Source organism: Amblyomma americanum, chromosome 8 (genome assembly GCF_052857255.1).
Source record: "Amblyomma americanum isolate KBUSLIRL-KWMA chromosome 8, ASM5285725v1, whole genome shotgun sequence".
Taxonomy (NCBI): Eukaryota; Metazoa; Arthropoda; class Arachnida; order Ixodida; family Ixodidae; genus Amblyomma; species Amblyomma americanum.
This window is the reverse complement of record NC_135504.1, coordinates 164,199,535-164,225,806: the sequence shown is the minus strand read 5'-3', so window position 1 is coordinate 164,225,806 and position 26,272 is coordinate 164,199,535. Positions and strand designations below refer to the sequence as shown.

Here is a 26,272-nt window from a genome sequence, read left to right as displayed (position 1 = left end):
TTAAAAGCCACACACAAAACGAATCCGCCGCCCCCCCCACACACACACACTGGCAGCAACTTACTGAGAACAATGGGGTACTGCACAAGGCTAACCTCCTCCATTTGTTGAAATTCGGGCTTGTTGGTTCATACTACGGAGCAATAGGACAAACAGGACAAGGAACCAAGAAGGAGTAGACAACACAGTGTCTACTCATTCTTGGTCCCTGGTCTCTGGCTCTGAACTCTTCCATCTGGCTGGTGCAATGCCAGGAACATGCCCCTAGGCTACAGCTGCCAGAAATGATGTCTCAGTCCTGTCTGGCACACATCGGCTCAGAAGTTGCTTTTCTTTGCACTGTACAAAAAGGTAATTAAAAGCATGAACCCCCCTGTTGTTTACAGTCCACCAGAGGGCTTTGCAGTGCATCACATCTTGGTACTGTGGAAGAGCGCTTGAGTAAACCTGAAAGGGGCAGCAAACTGGCTAGACAGTAAACAGTTTAACTGCAGCATGGCACTTAAGACCCTCATCACAATAGGTTGCTGCATGTACCATGGTGTTGAGAGTCAGTTGCTCTGCACTGCTGAAAAAACTTAGACACACTACAGATGGTGCCACTGGTGATTTATGTCAAGTCCACCCGAGAAGAGAACCTCAACTCAATGCCAGCTAGCCGTTCAGCACCTTCAGTGCAGACACCTCAAGTAAACAAAGGTACAACGGAAAAAAAAAGACCACTTTTAATCAGCACCTGAGTAGTGGTACAACAAGAGAGAAGGTGCCAATGCAGCAGCAGCAATCTTTGGTGGGAAAACAGCAAAACGAACAAAAGTACTAAGACAGAGGGAAGGCATAGCAGGTGTTGCTTACGGATTTCGCTAGCGACTTCGTTTTTGCTTCAAACAGAACAGTGTCTAGAGGGGTGGCAGAAACAGAAACAGAAGCATGCAAGCACTGTCCATATACAATGGCTACAAACATAGCACATACAGCATTTTTTGCTGTGTCATTCATAAACACTCATGAATCAAGGAGGACCATTTGCCCGTCAAGAACCTCCCATGAAGCTGCAAACCAATACCTGAGAATGACATTCTTGGCTCGTGTGCTGCCATGTGGGTTTATGTCTATTTTTCCAACCAAAAAAGTGGGATATTCTGCAAGACATTTCTGAGATTACCTCTGAGCAATTCTGGCGAGATTTTGTGCTCAACTGGTCATAATCGGGTGAAAATTGTTTATTGCTTTTCAGGCACCATCTGCACTACAATGTATGCATGATAACATTAAATCTGGACATGTAGCATCAGTTACAAACTTGTGGCATGGGTACTTTGCAAACAGATGCTAATCAGAAAGCAGCCTTTTCTTTATAGGAAATCCATTTGTGAGCTGCCCCCCAAGACAGGCTAGTGTGACCAACAGTTGTTGTGACACAGTAGAATGACGATACTGGGCTAGGATGGGCATGCAAGGCTGCAGCAAATGAGCACCACCTTGTTGGTACCATCTGACCAGCTCAAGATGCCTTTTAATATTATTACTACGTGTTAATACCTCATGTGCAAACTACAAATATTTGCTGCACTGGCTAGTTTACCAATTAATGTTATCGCAGTGCTCACAAAAAAAAAAAAGATGCACAACAAGCGCTACAAGGTCTTTGCCAATTAGGAAAGCAGTAGCATGCCAGTATGTGGCATGTTACCAAGCTCTGCACCATAAAGGGGCACTCTGACATTTTTTTTCCCCCTGCCGATTATGGTGATCCAAATGAATGCAATTCAGAGACCAAAGTGAAAAAGAATGATAGAAATTGGCATATGCAAGTGAGAACATTTGAAATACAAGCAGGTAAACAGACTGGATTGCACAGCAATGATATTGGGCACACATGCAGGGGAAGCCTAGTTAACCTTGTTTGTTGACTGCGCTTTCTCTTTTCCACTGCCTCCTCAGCACATGCGCAGCCAAGAGACAAGCAGCATTATTTTTCACAAGTTATGTCCTGCTGCAGTGGACGATGATCCTGTCCCAATAAATCCACCTTGGAATTACCCGAAGGCTGCAATGGCCCAGTCAAGAACTGCTAGCCTGACAGTGAATTTATTTGGTCACAGATTGGGCAATGGCTGATAACGAGAGCAGCATTGACTGCTTTATACTGTCAGGACTGCCTCGCAAGAGTCACGAAGCGATAGATATGGTGGAGCACCACTGCGTCAAACCAATCAACAGCGCCACATGTGACAAGTTTTGGCACAAGAGATCAAAGGAATGGGAAGAGAACATTAGCTGGGTAGCCGCCATCGCTGCAACCATTTCGACCATCTCTAGGCACATCAGTCATACCTGGATGCAGCCTCCTGAATAAACCGGTGTGAGACCCGCAGCGACCGAATCAGCGGGCTTGCATCGGCACTGGCTTGGCTTGAGCCAGCAGTTGGAATTATCGGAATTGACGGGGTCGAATCACCCAGCTCTTACTGTCACTGTTTTCTATTGGGTTAGCTGGCATCTGGCAGCATAGCCACTACCTAAAATATTTAATATTATAATCACACTGGGTGATGAGACATCACTGAGACAACCTCAAAATCATACTGCCAAAATCGGCAGCCTGACAACGCATGCAGCCCAATAAACCGGGACGTGCCTGAACTAAGGGCACATACTGTCAGTGTAAAATTAAACAGAAAGAAGGCAAATGAAATGGGAAAAGAAAAAAATTTACTGAATGCTAGCAGACTGGATTTTTACTGGAAGTAAAGGACACACCATCATCATCATCATCATCAGCCCCCTGCTACGATAGGCCTCCCTGGGAGTCCAGTCCTTTGACACCATTCAACCGTGCAAAAGCAAACTGAGCGCATTGCACCTAGCAGAGATTCCTTTGTCTCAGGCGAATTTAGCATCACTCATGTCGTAAACACTTTGGTATGCCACATAGTAATCGCAGTAAATAATATTTCACGAGACAGTGAGTCTAATAGCATGTGTCCACCATTTCTCAGCAAACAGATTTTCTGAATGGTGCAAACATTGTTTTTCCGCCACAAGTTCAAGCGTAATATGCCTCTTCCCAATAGAAATTGACTCCATAATCTTTCGCAGGTTTGCTTCACAAGTCCTGGCATTTTGATCTCGCTATTTTCATCAAATGTGACACTTTGTACGAAATTTTACACACCCCTGTAAAAAATTAACCACTGGTACTTTGGGCTGGAAAAGTAACAAATTAATTAACATAGGGGGAAATTATTTGTTTAAGATGGAAGGAAGGGTTGGGGCAAGAAAAACAGCAATGCTCTGCCATGCTTGAAATAGCCCCTTTTGAAAGTTAGCCTTTGTGAATGAGCAGTGAGCTGTGCCAGCCTCAGGGGGATCAACCACTTTGCAACGGTGACTTGGCCTGCATTTGCTACAAACCTCCTCGTGCACCAAAACGGGATGAGAGATGCATTTGGCTTACCTAGCTGGCTCACAAGCCACCACAACTACAACGTTCTCCTTTTAAGGATTATTTCTGTTCCTCACAGGAGACCAGCATTTCTTGCTTCTTCATTCATTCTGCACAGCTGCAAGTGATACTGGCTGCAAGTGATTTTTGTTTGCTAATGCTTGTTGTCTAACCACTGTTGCCTACACAGGCAGCAGAGTAAAAGATACTCTTATTCCTGGATAATGTGGTAACTACGCTTGTAATTTTGCCAAACACTCATCACATGCGACAATGACTGAAGAGGGTCAGCCAGGGCAAATCCTCCGCAGTGCAGTTTCCTCCGTGCTGAAGACAAAGCAGATGCTGACAGAAAGCAGTTCACACCTCCTGTCAACAAGTACAAGAAGCGAGTGCCAATAAATGTCTCTGTCTTGAGGCCCATTTTTCAAAAATCCTGGTGGGCTTGCATCATCTGGGTTGTTACAACTTCACCCCCCTCTTGTTGTTTAGAAAATGGGGTTACAAATACCTGCACTGCCAATGCATGTTCAAGTCCTCAGATGACACACTTCCTGAATTCAGCACTGAGTAAAATCACATGCACAAAAACAAACCAAAAGTGAACAACAGAAAGGGGCCCTAGTGGTTGCTAGCTCGATCGGCACGCAGGTGGGGAGTCGCAAACAAGCTTCCGTCTGCTGCCGTGGTGCTCTGGCGTCGACGCGGTGTTGCAGCGGCCACTGTTACCATGGTCTGAAAGCAGAGGAGTCCATGTCGCATTCTACACTTGGTCCATGGCCTCGAGACAATGAAGGCGCCGCAACACAAACGCACCACCTCCCAACAAATGGCCACCAAATAGTCCGTTTCATTGGCCAGTGCAACTGAGCTAAGCCTACACTTGTGAGCATGAGAAGAGGCAGCTGGAAACCCCAGTCTGGTGAGGGGGCACGCTTCCACAGACATGCCCACATCTGTGCCTTCAAGAGCACCTTGGCCCGGCTGATGCAGTCTCAGCACCTTTTTATTTCTTCCAAAAACTTATGCTTGGCACATATGACAAGGCATTCCCTTGACAACAGTGCTACAGTCGATTCCATGTTTTTCGGCCCCACACCAGACGACTGGATCCCTTAATGCGATACAGCACGAATAAAGACGGGGACGAAGCGAGACAAGACACCTAGTGGGATAAGATCGCCCAAACAGCTGCTGCTGCTGCCAAGCCCACCCAGCAACAGCACGCCACAAGCAAAGCCTTTCCTTCCAGTCATGCCACATTCCCTCACAACAGCCTTCCGTCATGTCTGCGCCAAACCCCACAGAAGACCATTCACGGGTGCCTGCAGAGCACGGCCCTGAGAGCAGCTTCCATGGTCTGCAGTGACCACAATTAATTAAGGATGCGAGGAATCCTTATAATTTCCAGGAAAACAACAGACAAGCGCACACCTCCTTGCCATGGTGCATAAACAGGTCATCTCAGTGTTACTGATGGATCGCTTATGTTATCATGAATATGAAAGGCTTCTAAAATTTCATGTTCTAGCTGGTCTTTAAGTTTGCCGGGGATGACAGTGTTAGAAGGAGTGCATGTGCCTTCCTCCAATGATCACTGCAATGGAAATTACTGTGCTCACTTAAGTAGAACATGTTGGGGGGCTAGTTGGTGCATATCAAGAGAACTAACAGGTGCCAAATCAGACAGCAAGAGAGACTTTACAGGCGCAACTTTCAACTGTTTATTTTTTGCAGCGTGAGCGAGTGCCTATAAGCAGGTGTACATCAAGAGGGTAAGGAGAACCCACCCATGCGCACAAGGAAATGCGTTTCAGGAAGAAACAGCAGCCCACACATGTCTCACCTCATTCTTTCTAAGAAAACACTTTCATTCTTATACATGATGATTGAAGGGGTGCTTACACAATCACTAGCCTTTTCACAAGGGTGTGGTTGCGGGCTAGTTGGTATAACATAGCTGAAAAGGGAGCAGCGCGAACACAGGACGAAGAGAGGAACGTAGGCAGCGCCTGTGTCGTACGTTCCTCTCTTCGTCCTGTGTTCGCGCTGTTCCCTTTTCAGCACTAGCCTTTTCTCTGATAAGGAAAGCCTGGATCTTATCATTACTCCTTTTTAAGATATTGCTGTCTTTCAGCCTGGCCACCCAAGTGCTCTTGTCTTCTTTACTGGGAATTTGGAGCTTTTTTCCAGAGTTCCTGACTTGTTTGGCAAATGCTTCAGAGGCACCTGGCAAGCTACTGACAGCAAGTATTTGCGGCTGCCTCTCAAAGATCCTTTTCTGGACAATCACTGCTTTTCAGCATCTCAAATCCGCCACCTGAGCGTTTTTCATAAATGTCCAAGATTTATATTACTCTATCCCGCATGGAAACCTTCTCCAAGATGTCCGAGACGAAATTGCTGGCACAGACAAGATAAGCTTACAGAATTCCTCTGAGATCAGCATAGAGAACTTTATTACCTTGCTTGAATTCTACCTGAAATCGTCAGCGATATCCTTCGAGGGAAAGCCGCATAAAGGAAAACCTGACAGAAAAGGCAATACTCAAAATTCTAAGGTATGTGGACGACTACCTCATCATATTAGATGCTTCCTCAGAAAGCAATATTGAAGGCTTCGTGCCCGAGATTGTCAATATGTTCACCGCAGAGTCTAACGGCCTGAAGTTTACATGGGAACTCCCTCAGGGTAACAGCATCCAGTTCCTGGATCTTCAGATCATCACCTTTGGTCAATCCAGTCGCAATCTGTGCAACCCGCACACGAAAACAAGTACAACCAGCACACAAAAAAAAGGTCTTCCATACGAAAGCGCTCACTCCAAACTGATAAAGCGTGGAATTATAGCACCACTTCTTCGAGCGGCGCTCAACAAGAGCTATCCGCAGTTCATAAAAAAAAACATCTTCAAAACCCAGATCCCCCATACGGATCGAAACCAAGATCACCTGTATCTTTTTGCAATTTTCGAAACCCACCTTTCCCCTTTTCGACTGACCAAGGAACTACTGAATGAAGGGCAGTTACGTTTCCTGGACATGACAATCATCACTCGTGGCGAGCACCTCTGCTGGCACTATGAGCCTCGAGCTCGCGAAAGTTTTCTGCCATACACCTCCGCGCACTACAAGATCGTCAAAAGGCAGGTCGTCTCAGGAAACATCAAGAATGCCATCACCAGGTCGTGCAAGCACCAATTGCAGGAAAGTTTCCTAGCGCGGATTGAACGGCTGGAGTTAGATGGATTTCCAAAATCTGTCTTGTACAGTGTTGCTGAAGAATTATTGAACGGCTGCCGAAATCCTACGAACTGCAAAAAATTTGAGCAAAGGAATGGACAGTAAGTCGCAGTCATCCCGTACATTCGTTCTCACACAAACTCAAGCACGTTGCACGCAGAGTGGGAGTACATGTGATGCTTAGTGCCCCATGCAAGCTGCCGCATCTGTGCAAAAAGGTGAACTCTTCGGGCCCCCGAAGGGTTGCATGCAGCAAAAGGCATGAGAAGCATTTTGTTGATTGCTGTACCCTGGTGGCTTATGAGGTGCCCTTTTCTTGCGGAACCTCGTACGTTGGTCAGACGGGGCGCCGTACAAATGATCGCCCCAGGGAGCACCGCCTCATCCTTGGAGGACATTGTTCCCAAAAGCGACCTGGTCTTACACTACAGATTGTGCGAGAACTGCGTCCCCCTTTTTCAACAGTGCAAAATTCTCAGATGCTACACCGAGCAACGCACGAGGGAAATCTATGAGGTCCTTGTCATTGCGCGCAAGGGATCTTCATGTGCCAGCAAACCTTCCGTTTCATTATCATGCCACAAGCTGAACTATCTTAACTCAGACTGACGAGCTTGGCACCCTTGCCTTGACGTCGTTGCTTTTTCCTTTTCTGCGCCTGTGCATCAGTCTTTTTTCCGCGTATTTTTTTTTATTCGGTCTCGCACTAAATACACTTGGTTGTTAGTCAGCGCTCAAGCCTGTCTGTATTTATCAGCATTGACGGTGCGGGCTGGGCAACATTATTTTTATTTCTTTTTTATATGCCCACACTAATATATGTCTTTCTTAGTCCTGTGTTTATTGCGCTGTTTTTCCTACAGAATAGTGTACAGCATTTATTTATCCTGTGGTAGCATTTACATTTGACAACAAAAGACTTGGGGAACACGAGAGAACTATAGAAAACAAAGAAAGACAAGAGCATACCGTCAGTCAGCCTTTGTTTAGAAGTGGAAGAACCAAACTTGAGAGAGAAATAATTGACGCCTTTCATATTTCCAACACTGGAGACAGCACAGCTTCAGTTCTACTGTTGAGGGAAGACTCCTAGATGGACACGTGTAAATTTGTCATTTTTGGTGGGAGTGGCATTCGCCTCAAGTGTCCTTACTCCGCTTGTTCACCCTCTTGACTGGCCATTTTGGTTTATGAACAATTTGCTTCTCTTGAGATTGCTTTTGGTACAATGAGGAGAGTGACAAGTTTCAGTGAGTTTTTTTGTGTTTTTAGGTTTCTTGACACTGCTTTTGGTACGACGGGTTTAAGCACTGCCATTGCTAAGACATGTTTTCGACACTACTTTTGCTACAACAGTTATATATAACGACAGTTATAAGATATGTTATAATGCACATACTTTCATTGTTTACCTCATGATTCATCACTTTTGCCTGCTGCTCTAAGGGGGTCGATGTCTATCAGATTTAGATGTGATGACTCTGGAAGCCTTCTTGGTGATGCATTACTGACACAAAGTGTGCACGTGTTTGAATCTTTTCATCTTCGTGATTGCCCTCACTGGTATATATATAGCTGGCTTCTTGAAATTAAACCAGTTAGAAGTTGCGCGCTGAACACATCATACGTGTTTCTTCATTTTTGTCCTCTACATGCCTTACCAGAGATGAACCAACTTGCCCAACTCACTTATGACGTGCTTTTTTTAGCTGTGCTCTGAGCAGGCATGCGAAAACTGTTGGATCTCGTGAATTGTAGCTATGTGGCTGTTTTGAATATAAAATGTAGTTGTGAAACAGCGCTCGTCTATCAGTTCCTTTTTGTCTTTCGTCCATTTGTGCTGTTCCACCCAAAATTTAAAAAAATACCATATGCTCTTTCTTGGTCTGCCCGCACTACAGCGATTACTAACGAAGCTAATCATGCCCTGTCTTGCAATATAATTTACCATCAGCTTTATCTTCTAGCAAACTAGTTAGCTTGTTCGTTCGAAGCTGTAATATGAATGTGCTGCATGGGAACCTGATATTTCTTATGTGACTAAAACACTTGAATTAGTGAAAAACCACACAGTTCTGAGTCGTGCACTCAAATTACTTTTACCATTCTAGTTGTCCCTGCATGAAATCTAAAGCCAACATGGCTAACGTTGAGATATGACGGAAAATTCACAAACTGAGCCTCTTTCATATACAGTCGACGAACAAAAATTTGGACACCTTATTTTTGGGACATGCTTGATTATTCGGACCTTTTCGCGGCACCGCGGCATGGCCCATAGAGCCAATGTATAAGAGCGCTTGAAATTTCGGAGGCACGGGAACTGGCTGCTCGATTTTTTCGGACCTTGTTCGCACTCGCCGTCAATACCCAAGCCGCCATATATACCGTATTTATTCGCGTAATGAACCCACTTCCAGAAAAGTTGACATCAGTTTGGGGAAGGGTTCATTACACGGGAAAAAAAAGTTTCGAACAGGTTTTTTTTTGGAAGGGTCAAGATTTCACATATCACCCTCCCTCCCTCCAGTCATCAACAAACGTAAGCGGTCAGACCGGTTTGTGTTCGCGCCGCTGCTGTCAGCATCGTTCACTGACGCGATCCCGCAATTTTGTGGCAGCCGGCGGCGCCGGCCATTTGCGTCGAGACAAGGCGAACATGCTGAACACCGGCCCTGAAGGTCACGCGCGCGTAGAATTCGTAATGCGAATGACTATGCCTTATCTTACAGCATACAACGTCTTGGCGCGCTGCGAAGTTCGCCGAGCGCGCCGCGCCCTCCCCTCCCGCCACCCCTCTGGCAGGAGCTGTGAAAAGAAGATAAACAAGTGATGGTATCGGCATCCGGGAGCATCTTGGCGCGCTGCAAAGGTCTGCACTGTGGATGGCGCGAAAACTGAGGAACCAGCTACAAAAAGCTGAAGGCTGAAAAGAAAAAGTAAATTCTGACCGACAAAAGTGTGTGTGTGTGTGTGTGGGGGGGGGGGGGGGGGGGGTCATTATGCGAGTGGGCCCATTACGCGAGTAAATACGGTAATGCGTACAGTGGAACCTCATTAATTCAAACTGCGGGTGAGATCGAAAACTTGATCAAACAAAACTAAATTCAAGCTTAAAGGAAGCCTTTTAACTTCAGATGCTGAAATTCTGCGCGAGTGAGTCGGTACATTGCGCCCGCATGATTTTGAATCCGTACTGTTTTTGAATGTCTCTTCCGCTGCACGAACTTGAACAGTAGTAAGAGTTCGCGGGACTCATCTGTGTCTTTCGTCATGGATACAGAAAGAGGTAGCAGCGAAGCGCGTGGGAGGCGTACGGCTCCACGGGAACGGTCAGCGCGGGAGGAGATGGTGGTGCATTTCAAAGCGAGGTCAGCGTACCCGCGGCAAAACGCACGCAACCCTGACTTTTCTATCGTAACACCGTAAACAACTGGCGTTTTGATGACAGACAAGACGCCTCTCATTTACGCAAGCCACCGCATAGCGCATATCACCGGATACGATGCCGATTTCGGCCCTAGTGGCTAGGCCTAATTACGAAGGCCAACGCCGACAGGGCGCTAGCTCCGGCTGTTTCTCGCTTCTTATTGTTTCGCCATCTTCGCGTTCTCGTTCCAGGCCCATCGTACAGCGGGCGCAGCACAGTTCCCGAAGCGGCGTGTTCGCTTTCCCATTTAGACTTTATCCCAACCCGTGCGTTCATCGGCGACATGCCGCGGGCAGCACAGCCAGGCCGAGCTCATGAAAGCGGTCGCCGTCCTCGTCCGTGCACATGTCGCGCGACGAAATTTAGTCATGAGGAGCTTTAGAATGTGAGCAATATAAACCTGATGCCTTCCTCCGGCATATTGGTAACAAGTTCGTGATTTTTATCGATGAAATTTGATTTTCCGGACTGCCCGATTTTTCGGTCGTTTTCGCGGTCCCTTAAGAGTCCGAAAAATCGGCCGTCTACTATTTTACCACTTATGCCTCACAAAAGACCTCTCCTCCTACAGTCCAGACAGCAGTGGAGTGGAATGGCCAGTGCCACATTCCACACCATCCTTTGGAAAATATGTCATTCATTTCCATTTATTCTCCCCTCATGTAAATACCAAAAATTATCTTGTTTTTGCATTGCATGCCCTGCCCATACCCATTTCTCCGAATCCTTGGTTTCGAATAGGATGTTGTTACCACCCTTGTTCTCCGACTCACTCTTAACCTATCTTCATAGCTCACTTGGCTGTCCTCAACTTAATTTCATCCCTTTTCATCAGTCTCTGAGCTTCTACCCCATAGGTGAGTACTGGTAGGATACAGGTGTTGCATAGTTTCTTCTTGAGCCTCAGACTACCTGCCAAATGACACCATTCTTATTCTTCTGGTTATAGATTTAACGATCAGAGATTTATCAACTCTCCCACTGCCCTTGTGTAAAAATACAGGATATATAACGATGAAATTACTGCCGAAATAGAGGATACAATGATAAGATTCTGGTCACCCAGAAGGTGTTTACTCCCAAAATTTGTCTGAAAGTTTGGTAAAAAATAAAGTAGCTTGAAACGAATGATGTGAACACTCCACTAACGGACTGGCATAGCAGAATCCATGAGTGGGGTATCACCTTTTCAATCACTGGAGGGAGGAGAGAAGAGCTTGCTTGGCCACACAAACCTAGTTACCACCCATTTGTGCATTCGTGAACTGGGTAACAACTAAGCACAAGACGATGAAAAGGGTTAAGACAAAGAGATAGGAACACACACGGCGTTAGTAAGTGTCATGTGTGTTCCTTTCTCTGTCTTGACACTTTCACGCAGTTTACCCTTTCCACTCGGTATGAACCAACTAGCCCCAATAAATCCTGCTGCAACAAAACGATATCCCGCCTCACACTGTACAAACCTGTACAAACCCGCTGTACAAACCTGTACAAACTGTAGAAACCCGCAGCACAAACCTTGGCAGCGCGCCAGGCCATACATCTTTTCATAGGTGGGCTCGGCAAACTTGGCAGTGCACCAAGATACTGTGCACCCTTGACAGGAGCGCAGGTGGCTACATGCATGGGGAATACTAGGTGGGTGTTTTCTTTTGGCCTTCTCTTTTTTTGCCAGTTCTGATATAACGATAATCAGTGATAACAATCGTATTTTCCGGTTTTCTCAACATCGTTATAAGAGGACTGCCCTGTGAACCAGATCTGCGGGCACTATACCTGCCCTGAGTAAATGTACTGCCAGACAAATTCCAATGCTACCCTGCCTATTGTAAACTGTTGTGTCTGTCTGAGGCTCTTGAACCTTACTTTAGTTATCTGCCCATTGATTTCCAGACGCACCCCCCAGCCACCGTGGTGGCTAAGTGGTTATGATGCTCGGCTGCTGTCCCGAAAGTCACAGGTTCGATCCTGGTCGCGGCATCCGAATTTTGATGGAAGTGAAATTCTAAAGGCCCGTGTACTGTGCGATGTCAGTGCATGTTAAAAAACCCCAGGTGGTAGAAATTGGCGGAGCCCTCCACTACGGCGTCCCTCATCGCCTGAGTTGCTTTGGGACGTTAAACCCCATACACCAAACCAAACCAGACACACCCTGCCCCTCTGGGTTTTCCAGAGTTTGGCACCTCTTCAGTGCCCACAATGCAGAACTCAGCAGAGCTCCTACGGCCGATGTGGCCTTTATTGATGCAAAAAACAAGTCCTATGCCACGCTGAACTGCGAGAGGAAGCTTGGTCTGGACCGCACTCTGTGCTCGACAATGTGCTGCCCATCTCTGTCCAGACGGACACGCAACACGACAATGTGGAACTGCAGCAGCAACCATTGCCAGAGGATTCAACGGCAAGCGCAGACATTACCGTCCACGTGGGTGTACGAAAGCAATGACGACCCAAGTCCAGTGTCGTGATGCGGGGATGTGAGTGCATGGTGCCACACAGTTGAAAGCAAATCACATTCCAACAATGGCATGGGGCACCCCCATGGTGCAAGGAACAGGGAGGAGGGGTGGGAAACAAGGAAAAGAAAAAAAGAAGCAGCATTCTCTACATCACCCTCTTGAGACACACATGCAATGCAGCATTAACAAAATTAAACAAAATGTGATATGCTGTCAAGTGTGACCATTGGCACTGCACTTTGCTGTGCAGCATCCTCTACAATTAATGCCCCCTCCATCGTTGCCTCCCCTCACGTACATCCTCAAACTCATGTCAGTGCATACTGCCATTCTTATCCGAATAGTACGTGACAATGTGCACTTTAACCAAGTGCTCTTCTCAGGCCTCTCCTGCAAGGCTGTTGTGATCACCACTTTTACAGGCGCCACAAGTTGGAGAAGCTTTTAGCGGCATAGTACTACCAGTGTTGGCTAACACCAAAGAACAGACAAATTATGATAACTAGTAAAATGATTAACTAAATTCCAAGTTAACTTTTCAACTATTGCTGACCTGACTGCAATTATAGATTTGTACGTGGACGTTAGTGATAGCCATATCAGTTATAAGAATTTCAAAAACGCGATTCCCTCACGGCTATGGCTCAACTAATTTTCCATTTAGATCATCATCTGAAAGTTGAAGAATACCAGCTCCATATATATATTTAAAAACTCATTCTTTCTTAAAACACTGCATGACTGTCTTAGCCCCGCCACCTTTTGAAAGATCCCGCTTTTCCCCACATTTGGCCGTCGTCTGTCAGAAAGCTGCCCACCTGACCACTGCAATGGGGCCAGGGGGTTGTGTATAACCACGAACGCTATGCTAGGACCAGGATCAATTTTTCTTGAGCTGAGCAGTTCCAGTGGAAGCCCCTTGGGTGGAGTAATTTGCTCCCTTATTACAAGATTAGTTGTAGGAAGCATCCTACTGAAGGGCTCCTGCAAAAATCCTAAAAAACCACCTACCTAAAACCTAAAAATCTAAAACCTAAAAATCCGCCTCTTGGCACAGTGTTTATGCTGAGTGTGTTATGGAATGATGTTATACACAACTGCTTCCAACATTCTGGTTTCTGCTGTGCCGGAGAAGATGGAGCAAATGCTTTAAAGGGTGAGTTCGACGAAGCTGTCTTGCTGATTTGTGGAACTAGTTTTCCCAATTTCCTGGTGCTATTTGTGATAAGGCAACCATAGGCGAGTGTCTCCGCGGACGACGGTTGCAAAGACACCGTTGCCGGTGTTGCGAATAACCAGGACAAAACTGATGCAAATTTTGATAAGGATTTGACAGAACTTGTGCCCACATGCTCCGTGCACTGAGCATGGTACTGCGTATCGATAAAAGGCTGCGGTCTCAGCTGTTCAGAGCCCATTGATAACATTGAAAAATGTGTTTTCTCTGAAGCAGTTGAGATGAAGAAACATAATTCATGACTATTTCGCTCAGTAATCTGCACGCATTAAGTGGCTATCATAGAAATACATTTTTTTTTCTGCCTCAACATGTTTGTATGTTGTTAAATTTACTGCTATTTTTATATCGAATTACAGGTTATCTTGAACTCGAAGGCGTTTTTTTGGAGAGTTTGATACATGCGGGTTCGACTGTGTGACACTTTCTCTCTTTACCATGACAATTTGTTTTTTAGCATGCCTTCTTTGGCACCTGTTAATTCTCAGATTAGAATGCTTTGTTTTTTGCACAGCGTGCCATCTGCATGACAACGTATGCTTCGCCCTGTATCCTCCCCTACAAACATGGCCTAAACCAAGAGAGAAATGCCAAAGCGGCTCATTAAACCAGGCACCACACCTGCCGAGGCCTAGTTGTTCCCTGTCCCCATTCTGAACTTTTCTTACCACATTCCTCCCTTCATGCCTATTCATGTCACCAGATGGAGCAGAAAAGAGGCTGCTTATGTGCTGTGAAAGCGAAAGTATTAGTGCGTCATCATGAGCATTCAACCTATACTCCGTTTAAAACATCATGTGGAACGCTGTCAAAGCTAACGCTCCCCTTTGCACTGCCTGCATCTGTGACCGAAAAGTAGTGCACTAGTTGTGGTGAGCGAAACGTAGGAAATGCTTTCCCTGTAGGCTTACCACCTGACACATTTGTCATAATCTTGATTAAATGCACTGTTATTGCTGACAACACGATGTCGCTTTCATGTGCCTTAGACCACTGGGGCACAGAACAAGTGCGGAGTAACATGCCTCCCTTTATTTTCCCGTCCGGACTACTTCTATACCTTCCACAGCATTGCATTTGATGTATGAAATAAAGAATAGCCACAGGTTGAACACTGAGAAATGAAACGGAGACGCGCCTCCAAACACTGATTCCACAAAGGTCCGACTGAAACATTCTCACACACTGTTCAAATACCTGTCGCGAGCTAGCCTCCAACCCAACTAAGAAATGCATGCTATATAGGAGAAACCATATTGTTACGGGGATGTTACGGCGGTAAGTCTATATTGGCGGCTGCTCTGAGATGGCCAGCACTCAGCTCAGAACCGAGCGCCCAGCTACCAACTGTCAACGTCGTCGTCGTTCAGCGCACCGCCACTTCTTCGTTCATGATTCGTCCACTTGTAACACTATCCCCATCGGCTGAAAGCAACGTCCTGGTGCGTGTTAGGCGGGCGATGTCGATGGTGGGTGATAGGGCTTGAGGCGAGCTACATGAACGACTTCGGACTTGAGTGGAGCGGACGTCGACTTTGGGTGCAGCGGCGTGATTTCATACGTTACGTTGGTCACTGCCCGTAATACACGATAAGGACCTGTGTAGCGCGGCAGAAGTTTTTCACATAACCCTACACGACGGGATGGGAGCCATAGCAAGACGAGAGATCCGGCAGGGTATCGCACATCACGGTGCAGGCCATCGTAGCGGTGTTTTTGAGCCTCTTGGGAGGCGGAGAGCTTGTGTCGAGCAACCTGGCGGGCGACGTCTGCTCGGGCGATAGCGTCACGCGCATATGTAGTGACAGGGCCAGCTGTGGGCAGCAGAGTGTCGAAGGGCAGTAAGGGGTCTCGTCCAAAGAGAAGATAGAAGGGCGAGTAACCAGCGGTATCATGGCGCGAAGAGTTGTAGGCGAAGGTGACAAAAGGCAAGCTTATGCCCCAGTCCCGGTGGTCGTCGGATACGTACATGGCGAGCATGTCTGTCAGCGTGCGGTTGAGACGCTCCGTAAGGCCGTTCGTCTGAGGATGATAAGCAGTGGTGAACTTGTGACGAACGGAGCACGAACGAAGGATTTCGTCAACAACTCGGGAAAGGAAGCAGCGGCCACGGTCGGTAAGGAGTTGACGGGGAGCGCCATGGTGTAATATGACGTCGTGCAGAAGGAAGTCAGTGACGTCAGTGGCGCAGCTGGTTGGAATGGCGCGAGTGATCACGTACCGCGTGGCATAATCGGTGGCGACGGCAATCCACTTGTTCCCCGTGGAGGACTCCGGGAAGGGCCCAAGTAAATCTAACCCAACACGAGAAAACGGGTCGGTCGGGATGGGGATCGGCTGCAGGTGTCCAGACGGCAGGACAGCGGGCTTTTTTCGGCGCTGACAGACGTCGCAAGCGGCGACGTAGCGTTGGACGGAGCGGTACAGACCAGGCCAGAAGAAACGCCGGCGCACGCGGTCGTACGTACGGGAGACATCAAGATGACCAGCCATAGGTGCGTCATGCAGTTGTTCGAGGATAGTGGACTGTAGGTGGCGGGGAACAACGAGCAAGTGCTCAGCGCCATCAGGTCGCATGTTGCGGCGGTACAGCGTGTTCCCGTCCAGCAAAAACCGGGCCAGAGAAGTGTCGCGGCGGTCGGTGCTGAGGCGGCCGATGAGAGAGGTGAGGGTGGGATCCAAGCGCTGTTCGTCGGCAATGTGGGAGAGGTCGGAGATGGAGAGGACACAGGCATCCGACTCACAGTCTGTAGAAGGAGGATCAACGGGATAGCGGGACAGGCAGTCTGCATCTTGATGGAGGCGACCGGACTTGTGAACCACGGAAAAGGTGTATTCTTGCAATCGCAATGCCCACTGGCCAAGACGGCCAGTAGGGTCCTTGAGAGATGAGAGCCAACACAGGGCGTGGTGGTCGGTTATAACAGTGCATGGGCGGCCGAACAAGTATGTGCGGAATTTTCCAATGGCCCAAACAAGAGCCAGGCACTCGCGTTCTGTGATGGAGTAATTCTTCTCGGCGGAAGAAAGAAGACGGCTGGCATACGCAATCACGCAGTGCTGGCCGCGTTGTCGCTGAGCAAGGATGGCGCCAATTCCGTGACCACTGGCATCGGTGCGAAGTTCAGTCGGGGCAGACGGGTTGAAATGGGCCAATACAGAAGGGTTGGTGAGGACGGCGATAAGGCTGGAGAATGCAGTAGCCTGCTCTGGGCCCCAGGAAAAAGGAACGCCTTTCTGCAACAGATTGGTGAGAGGGCGAGCGACGGCTGCGAAGTTCGGGACGAACCGGCGAAAGTAGGAACAGAGACCGATGAAGCTGCGGACATCACTGGGCGAGCGGGGACAGGGAAAAGCACTGACGGCACGAACTTTATCAGGGTCAGGTTGTATGCCACTCGCATTCACCAAATGGCCGAGGACTTTGAGTTCGCGGCGGCCGAAAGTGCATTTTTTTTAGTTGAGTTGAAGACCTGCGCGGCGGAAAAGTGCCAAGATGGACGAAAGGCGAAGCAGGTTGGTTTCAAAGGAGGGCGAGAAAACAATTACATCATCTAAGTAACAAAGGCAGGTCGTCCACTTGAAGCCCCGGAGTAACGAGTCCATCATCCGTTCAAATGTGGCAGGGGCGTTACAAAGGCCGAAGGGCATGACCTTAAAATGGTAAAGGCCATCAGGGGTGACGAAAGCTGTTTTCTCGCGGTCTCTTGCGTCAGCAGAGATTTGCCAATACCCGCTACGAAGGTCGATGAAAGAAAAGTAGCGGGCGCCATGTAAACAGTCCAGGGCATCATCTATGCGCGGAAGGGGATAGACGTCTTTCTTCGTGACCTTGTTGAGATGACGATAGTCGACGCAAAACCGCCAAGTTTGGTCTTTCTTTTTCACGAGCACGACAGGAGATGCCCAAGGGCTGTTTGAAGGCTCGATGATATCGTTGGCCAACATCTTGTCCACCTCCCGCTGGATGATCTGGCGCTCTGGTAGCGACACACGATAAGGCCTCCGGTGTATAGGTCTGGCATCGCCGGTGTCAATGCGGTGAGTCACTACCGATGTTTGACCCAGAGGAGCAGAAGCGAAGTCAAAAATGTCGGAGTAGGACACCAAAAGGTTGTGAAGATCCTGTGCATGCTCGGGGCTCAGGTCAGAAGCAATCATCGCAGAATTGGATTGCGGAACGTTGGCCGGGATGTCGGCCGCTTGAGAGACAGTAGAAGGCGGTCCAGGTGAGAGAGCAGTGACGGTACAGTCGGTGAGAGAAGACAAAGTAGCAAGCGATATGCCTGCAGGAAGAACTTGTGGTGACAAGCTGAAGTTGAGGACAGGAAGGGAGGTGCTATTCTTGGTGACGGTCACGATGAGGTGCGGAAGAACAACATTGCGGGAGAGAACGACATCGGCGAGTGGACAGGCAAGATAATCCCCATCAGGAACCGCAGGAAATGGGGACATAGGCAGATAAACGGCAGAGTCGGGGGGCAGGCGAGCGTACTCGGTGGAGCGAAGGCGGGGCGTGGAGCTTGAGGGTGTGTCGGCTGAGCTGAGAGGCAGGTCCAATCGTAGAAGGCCGCTGGAGCAGTCGATAAGGGCAGAGTGAGCGGTTAGAAAGTCTAGACCAAGGATCACATTGTGAGGGCAGTGTTCGAGGACGGTGAACAAAACTGGGATGTGACGATCGGCAAGAGTGACGCGGGCAGTGCACAGGCCAGTGACGGCAGCAGTGCTGCCATCGGCAACGCGAACGGTGGGCGAAGCGGCAGGGGTCTGAACTTTTTTGAGGCGACGGCAAAAGGATGAGCTAAGAACCGAGACTTGGGCACCAGTGTCAATGAGGGCAGAAACAGGAACACCGTCCACAAAAACGTCGAGCAGATTACAGGGCGAAGGCTGGGTCAGTAGAGGATTTTCAGGTCGGGGCACCAATGCAGCATCACCTCCGGGAGCTCCACTGGCTAGTTTCCCGCGAAGCGGCCTGCAGAGGACGGTGAGTAACTGCGGTGCGGAAGAGGCGAGCGGGAACGGTGGGCTGTCGGGGAGGGAGAGCGGCTGGTTCTACGAGGAGGCGGTGTGGACTCGGCGCTGGGTGGGTCATTCCGAGGCGTGAAGCGACGTCCATAGTCATAACGGCGGTCGACGTAGGGCAAAGGTCGGGGAGGTGCGGACCAACGGCTGCGGCAGTGGCGGGAGATGTGGCCTACGCGCGAGCACGTAAAGCAGATCGGCCGGTCGTCAGGGGTACGCCACTCATCCGGATTGCGATACCTTGTGTAACTTGGGACGAAGGTGTTGCGGGCCGTAGCAGTAGCGACCACGGGAGAGATGGGGCTCGCACTCCGAGGTTCGACGGGACGATGGCTGGAGGGCATGCCCAAGTTGGCGACCTCCTGGCGGACGACAGCTTGAATAAGGGATATTGTGGCCAGGGTGTTGTCCGACAAGGGCGCGTTGGGCGTAACAGGAGCCAGCGCCTCCAGTTCACGGCGCACGATGCGAGTCACGTTGTCGGGGTTGGAAGGCTGCCTTAGTGTCGGCAGATCCTAGCAACTGGAACTGGCAGCTGTGTTAGGCAGGCGGTCGAAGCGGTGTGCAATGCGCCGGTGCTTGGCCTGCTCGAAGCGTCGACACACCTGCAGAACGGAGTCAACCGTAGAGCAGTCCCGGCAGAGATGAAGGTGGAAGGCATCGTCGGCAATGCCTTTAAGAATGTGGCCTACCTTATCGTCTTCGGTCATGTTGGGATCGACCTTTCGGCACAGTGCCAAGACGTCTTGAATGTATGTAATATATGATTCAGTGGCCGTTTGGGCGCGAGCTGCAAGTTCTTTTTTGGCAACAAGCTGACGGCCAACTGGTTTCCCAAACAGGCCGCGGAGCTTTCGCTTGCAGGCATCCCACGTGGCAATCTCTTCTTCGTGTGTTTCGAACCAGACGCGTGCGGTGCCGGCGAGATAAAATATTACATTGGCCAGCATCGGCGTGGCGTCCCACCTGTTGTGCTGGGTAACACGCTCATAAAGCGAGAGCCAGTCCTCGACGTCCACGCCATCTGTACCGCAGAATGTGCCCGGGTCGCGAGGGTGGGCTACGACGACAGTTGGCGTGGCAGGCGCAGACGGAGGGGCCGGGTCGGTAGTCATCTCGCCGGTTCGGCCCGTCGTCTCGTCGGCTCGTCGGGTCGTCGGCATGTCGGCTCGAACCCGCGACCTCCACCAAAAGATGTTACGGGGATGTTACGGCAGTAAGTCTATATTGGCGGCTGCTCTGAGATGGCCAGCACTCAGCTCAGAACCGAGCGCCCAGCTACCAACTGTCAACGTCGTCGTCGTTCAGCGCACCGCCACTTCTTCGTTCATGATTCGTCCACTTTAACAATATGACACCACCCGCAATGATTGAGTCACAATTTTAATATGGAAATCGGTTTCGAGGAGAGCAAATGGCACAGTAACTGTCTCACATCTCGGTGGACGCCTCAACTGCGCCTTAAGGAAAGAGGTGAAGTCTGGGAAGGTATACATTTGAAGGTGCATATGTCACTGGTTCGAATCCCTGTCGCAAGCTAGCCTCCTGCTTGACCAGAACATGTAAGCTATATGCAAAGAGAAATCATATGACACTACCCCGAACGCTGTACGACGAACGGTTGCTCACATCGTTGGTACGAATGTAGTCGGGAATACTGGCACAACATTGAGGTCAGCCAGTGGGGGATATATGAGGGATCAAACTTATATGATTGTCTGAAATTGCGACGCTTGGCTTGATGTCACCCTATCTTTCTTGTCATCAAGTACACACACCCCACCAGCGCTTCTCGTAATGGGGCCTTAAAATGGTCACCCACATGAGAGCTGACTCACAACTGGCTGCTCATGAGCACAGAATGTGCATTACAGTGAACTGGAATAGGGGCAGTGTGCTCACTGCACAGCCTGGAGTGAAGCCACCGCTGTCGTGTTCACTGCAGCAAGGCCGGGAAAGCGGTCCAAGATTGCAGCTTGCATCATGCTTGTGTTCAACATTAGCAGATGAAGGTTTAATAAAATCCTCATAAGCGCGAAGGCAGGGCTGAGTCAAGTGTGTGGAGCGCAGCTGCATAGCGGCCACCACTTTGTGATTTCAAGCACTCATCAGCTGAAATGGCGGACTCGACGCTCAGCATCGTCCTACCAGCGCAACTTAAAGCAAATGGGTTCAGCAGCACAGCGATCGCTCGAGCTAACCAGTCCTTCTTCATGATGCAGCTCTTCCGATTCGTACCTCTACTGCCGCTTCTGGATGGTCCGGTCGATCCCCTGCCCTGTCCTGATGCTGGCTGGAAAACGCACCTGGAATCAGCTCTGCTGACATGGTCGATTGGAGCGCGGCCCTGCTTGGAACCATCACACACGGAATTCGGCGCGCTGCGGGACGACAGCTCGTCACGATCAGCGCAGCACCACTGATTTTCACCACCGTATCTGGACGTTACCTCATCATTACCAAGTGACAAGTGCCACACAAATCAACCAGGATATAAAGCCCCTTCACCCAGACACCTCTTTCAGTGGGTTCGGCAGCGGATCGCTCGAGCTAACCAGCCCTCCTTCCTCATGATGCAGCTCTTCTGGTTCGTACCTCTACTGCCGCTTCTGGATGGTCTGGTCGATCCCTTGCCCTGTCCTTCTGATGCTGGCTGGAAAACGCACCTGGAATCAGCTCTGCTGACATGGTCGATTGGAGTGCGGCCCTTCTTGGAGCCATCACACACCGAATTCTGCGCACTGCGGGACGACAGCTCGTCACGATCAGCGCAGCACCACTGATTTTCACCACCGTATCTGGAAATTACCTCATCATTACCAAGTGACAAGTGCCATGCAAATCAACCAGGATATAAAGCCCCTTCACCCAGACGCCTCTTTCAGTGGGTTCGGCAGCATGGCGATCGCTCGAGCTAACCAGCCCTTCTTCATGATGCAGCTCTTCTGGTTCGTATCTCTACTGCCGCTTCTGGATGGTCCAGTCGATCCCCTGCCCTGTCCTTCTGATGCTGGCTGGAAAACGCACCAGGAATCAGCTCTGCTGACATGGTCGATTGGAGAGCAGCCCTTCTTGGAACCATCACACAAGGAATTCTGCGTGCTGCGGGACGATAGCTCGTCACGATCAGCGCAGCACCACTGATTTGCACCACAGTATCTGGAAGTTACCTCACCATTAGCAAGTGACAAGTGCCGCGCAAATCAACCAGGATATAAAGCCTCTTCACCCAGACGCCTCTTTCAGTGGGTTCGGCAGCACGGCGATGACTCGAGCTAACCGACCCTTCTTCTCAAGGTGCAGGTAACAAACTGTCACTGCCTTTTTGCCAAGAGGTCGAGTTACCGGGGGTCCCTTGATCACATAGAGCGCCGCATGGAAGGACTGTGGCTTAAGTACGGTTAAAATTGCGTAATGTCCTATTGTAGATCTCTGAAAGACTACCACGTGTCCTGTTAAGAGCATGCTTCGTGTTATGTGTATGAAAAGATTCTAAAAGAAGGCGCGATGATAAGTTTTTCTCTGTGGCAATGACTGATGCTTCGTCCCAATCGATGGTGTGTCCCGTTGATACGCTGTGTTCCGCCAAAGCATTAGGTGTGGAGTGGCCGTTCATGACGTCATTCTGATGCTCTCTGAGCCTGCGTCTGAAGTTTCCAGTTTCTCCAATGTAAGCGGTGTTACAGACTTGACACGGTATCTTGTTTTCTGCCCTTGTCCAGGACGGGAGGCGTGAGTGGAGTGCTCTTGGCTTTTCATTAGCTGCTGAGGATATCCATTGTTTTTCAAATCTTGCTTCACTTTGTCGATTTCGCAGCGGAGTTTTTCTTGGGTCGAGCATAGGGTGAAAGCGCGATTAAAAAGCGATTTGGTGACTGACCGCTTGTGACCAATTGGATGAGCGGACTGAAAGTTGACGAGCGAGCATTCCTTATGCTTCCTAGGTAGGCGACGCACTTTCACGCATCTTCAAAGGCTATGATGTGCACATTTCTCATGTGCCTACCAGCAACTCAAAACAACAGCTGGTCCGGGTAAAAGATCGTCTAGATCTCTCAAGGTACCCGGGCGTAGTATACAAGATACCGTGTCAAGTCTGTAACGCCGCTTACATTGGCGAAACTGGAAACTTCAGACGCAGGCTCAGAGAGCATCAGAATGACGTCACGAACGGCCACTCCACATCTAATGCTTTGGCGGAACACAGCGTATCAACGGGACACACCATCGATTGGGACGAAGCATCAGTCATTGCCACAGAGAAAAACTTATCATCGCGCCTTCTTTTAGAATCTCTTCATACAAATAACACGAAGCATGCTCTTAACAGGACACGTGGAAATCTTCCAGAGATCTACAATCGGACATTACGCAATTTTAACCGTACTAAAGCCACTGTCCTTCCATGCGGCGCTCTACGTGATCAAGGGACCCGTACAGGCCTCGAAACGTCATGTTTCCTTTTTTCATCGAAACTTTTGGCAAGTGTATGTTTATTTCTACAATGCTCGCCCCTCGCCAGACGGTATTCCGTCAAACTCTGGACTATATTTATACTGTATTGTGTTGTGTTGGGTTTACTGGCACATAGGGAGCTAATACCCCTGTCACACTAGCACATCTAATGTCATGCCATTAATCGGCTGCTACACAGGAATATTTAATGTCATGATTTTCGAATAACATTTGCCATCAGATGAGTTTGGGGAACTCATTCGCAATTGATGTCGAACGGAAATGTGTGCTCTGGACACCATATGCGCAGCAGAAACAAGCGACGCGAAAAAATAGTGTGCGCAGTGCCAAAGATAGGAATTGCATTTATTTAGTTCTGCTAAAAATGTTAATTTTGGTGCGAACCTCTTCACACTAGAAGCTGTTGTGGATAGCTGTTACTCTCGGTCCCAGCAGCAGCCAACGGTAACGGCCGAGCATGAAGCAGGGCCTTTCCCGCGACCATCGATCATTTTGGGTTGCGTGCTTCTTGCTGGTTGGAGTTCCATGTTTGTTTAGCTCGGAAATACTTAACGATGTAAATGAGCACTTCACCCTTTGGAAGTCATTTACACACACTCCGCGCGCCGCTATGTCAGCTATTTTCTTTGTTCACATTTATCGGATTTGTGGTTGACTTTGTACTTGGCTTGGCTTTTAATGTCTAATGAGCTGCAGAATGGCCAGAAATAATATTTTAAGGTTATAATATTGCACAGAAATGTTCTCACCCGCTTTTAAAACACTACACAACAATTTCAAACATCATTTATGTGTGCTGATGTGTTTGAATTGGACTTTTTTTTTTCACTAGTTGTCACTGCCATCATTTTCGAATGACATTATTTTTTACCATGTACCACCGAAAGAGACCGAATGACATTCGATTGGAATGACATTAAATTACAGGGGTATAAGGCTATCATGCGCCAAGCACAAGGTACAGTTAAACCTGAATATAACGAAGCTGAAAAAAGTCCAGGATTTTTCGTTTCATGCAACTTTTGCGAGAAAGCCCGAAAGGGTAATGCAGAACGGAAACCAAAATTAGAAATAAATGTAGATGAAATCCCCGTGAAAATGTTTTACAGAAAGCCCCATTGCTTGAAGTCATATAAACACGGCGATATCTTCCGCAATCGCGCTGATAGCGCGACTGCTGCAGCAGCCTCCGTCACCTCCGCCGCAGCTCGCACAACGCCGCTACGAGTGGGAGAGGTGGGGGCACCGGTCGAGCTAGAGGAGAGTGCACGTGGTCGTTCCGCCGCCGTAGACCGGCCGTGGAGGCACATGCTTCTTGCCATATGTTCCCCCTCTCGGTCTGCCCGCCGCTGTTGCCCCAAGAAACGGACTCTTCCCCCTGCGTCGCTGGCGCTCTCCGCCGTCCCCGCTCCAGAGTCCCGACACGCAAGAGCTATCAGCACCGATATCACGCGAGCAACATACCACGCGCCGACGATGGGCGCGCACTGCTCGTGCCATTTCACATTTGTTATGCCCCATCATTTTTCGCTCCTTCTGAGCATGAACTGTTGTAATGCCACGTGATATCACGTTCCAAGAGCAACGGAGATGCACCGACGGCACTAGAGCACGACGCGTTGTCTCAACTGTGGTCTCTTGACATTCCTTTCATGTGAGTCATTTGGTGCTTCATTGTCGTGAAACTCTTCTGTCAAATTTCGTAACTGAGCACAAGTTAACAAAAGGTCTGCTTAGCGAGTTCGTTATATCAAGGTCAACTGCCGCAACACGTTCGTTACATGGAGGTCTCAAATACACGTGTTTCAATGGGGGAAGCGTTGGGGAATTAAAAACTGTTACATCGAGCAATTCACTATATGGAGGTTTGTAACATCCAGGTTTAACTGTGTAGAAGTCTTGTGCAGAATTTCATAAAAATGTGAAAAGTGATTGGTAGTGTAGAGGGCCTAAAACGTTTTACTACCTAGTGATGACAAAGGAACGACATTTTAAAAATGACCACTAGTAAAATTTTTAAAGCAGGTCAGCAGGTCAGGTAACCTCAGTGACCATCCTTGGCTGAGCAATGATCTCGAGTCTCCCAACAAACCAAATAAAGACCTCAGCCTTCTGCTCTGGAATGAAAAAGTGGCTGAGGTTTGGCTAAGAGAGCCTGTTTGTGATAATAAATTACTCTATTTTATCGAATCTGCAGCTTGCTTAAAACATCTGCTCTCTTTAAGAACATGTGACAAGGTAACGAGTGCATCTTCAACTAAGAGCAATGTGGGATGGAATGGCATGTGTTGGTTGTAAAAAACTGCAAAATGCTTTTTCCTTACTGCTTCGAGTTTTCTGCATTAAAATAGAACATGTTTAACTGTTAATTCATCTCTACATAATTTACATTTGGGTTTTTTGTTTTGTAATATGAAGTTATGTGTGAGGTGTATGTGTCCTATACAAAGACAGCACATAATCACTTCCTTGAAACATTGGTGTTGGGTGCATGACTTCCATTCGCCTAAAGCTGGCTTTACAAAGTGTAGTTTATTATTTGCTTTATTGTTCCACGCTGAATGCCATTTTTGTCTTAAGTTACAATGAATAAAGTTGATATGCACTCCACTCAACCGCTTATTTTTGCTCCGGTTCATTTCCAACTTTCCACTTCCGGTTCATTTCCATTTGTTGCCATGCACGTGACTAAAGCCTGTGTCCCAAACTCTGTTAGGAAGCCCAGCATCTTGACAATAAACAAACTGCCCAAGGGTGTCCCACAGTTCGGGAGGCAACGCTTACACCCATGCACGTCACTAAAGCCTGTGTCCCAAACTCTGTTGGGAAGCCCAGCATCTTGGCAATAAACAAACTGCCCAAGGGTGTCGCACAGTTTGGGAGGCAACGCTTATACCCCTGTCACATGGCCAGTTTCAATGGCCATTGAGTCGAGTGCCTTCGGAATTCTC

At 48.6% G+C, this 26,272-nt stretch overlaps 1 protein-coding gene across 8 annotated transcripts in view; it reads right to left on the bottom strand.

Moving 5' to 3' along the window:
- Window positions 1-26,272, bottom strand: part of LOC144102143 (nuclear distribution protein nudE-like 1) — a 168,548-nt gene that overhangs the window by 32,912 nt on the left and 109,364 nt on the right. For 2 of the 8 annotated variants that reach the window (XM_077635462.1, XM_077635458.1), the window contains exon 8: window positions 704-4,183. The exons of 4 other annotated variants lie outside the window; for them this stretch is intronic. In XM_077635462.1, the coding sequence (XP_077491588.1) occupies window positions 4,070-4,183 (114 nt within the window). In that variant the 3' untranslated portion in view covers window positions 704-4,069. Of the gene's footprint in view, window positions 1-703; window positions 4,184-12,340; window positions 12,493-26,272 lie in introns of those variants that run through there. 2 more of the 8 variants (XM_077635463.1, XM_077635459.1) reach the window with 1 other exon arrangement.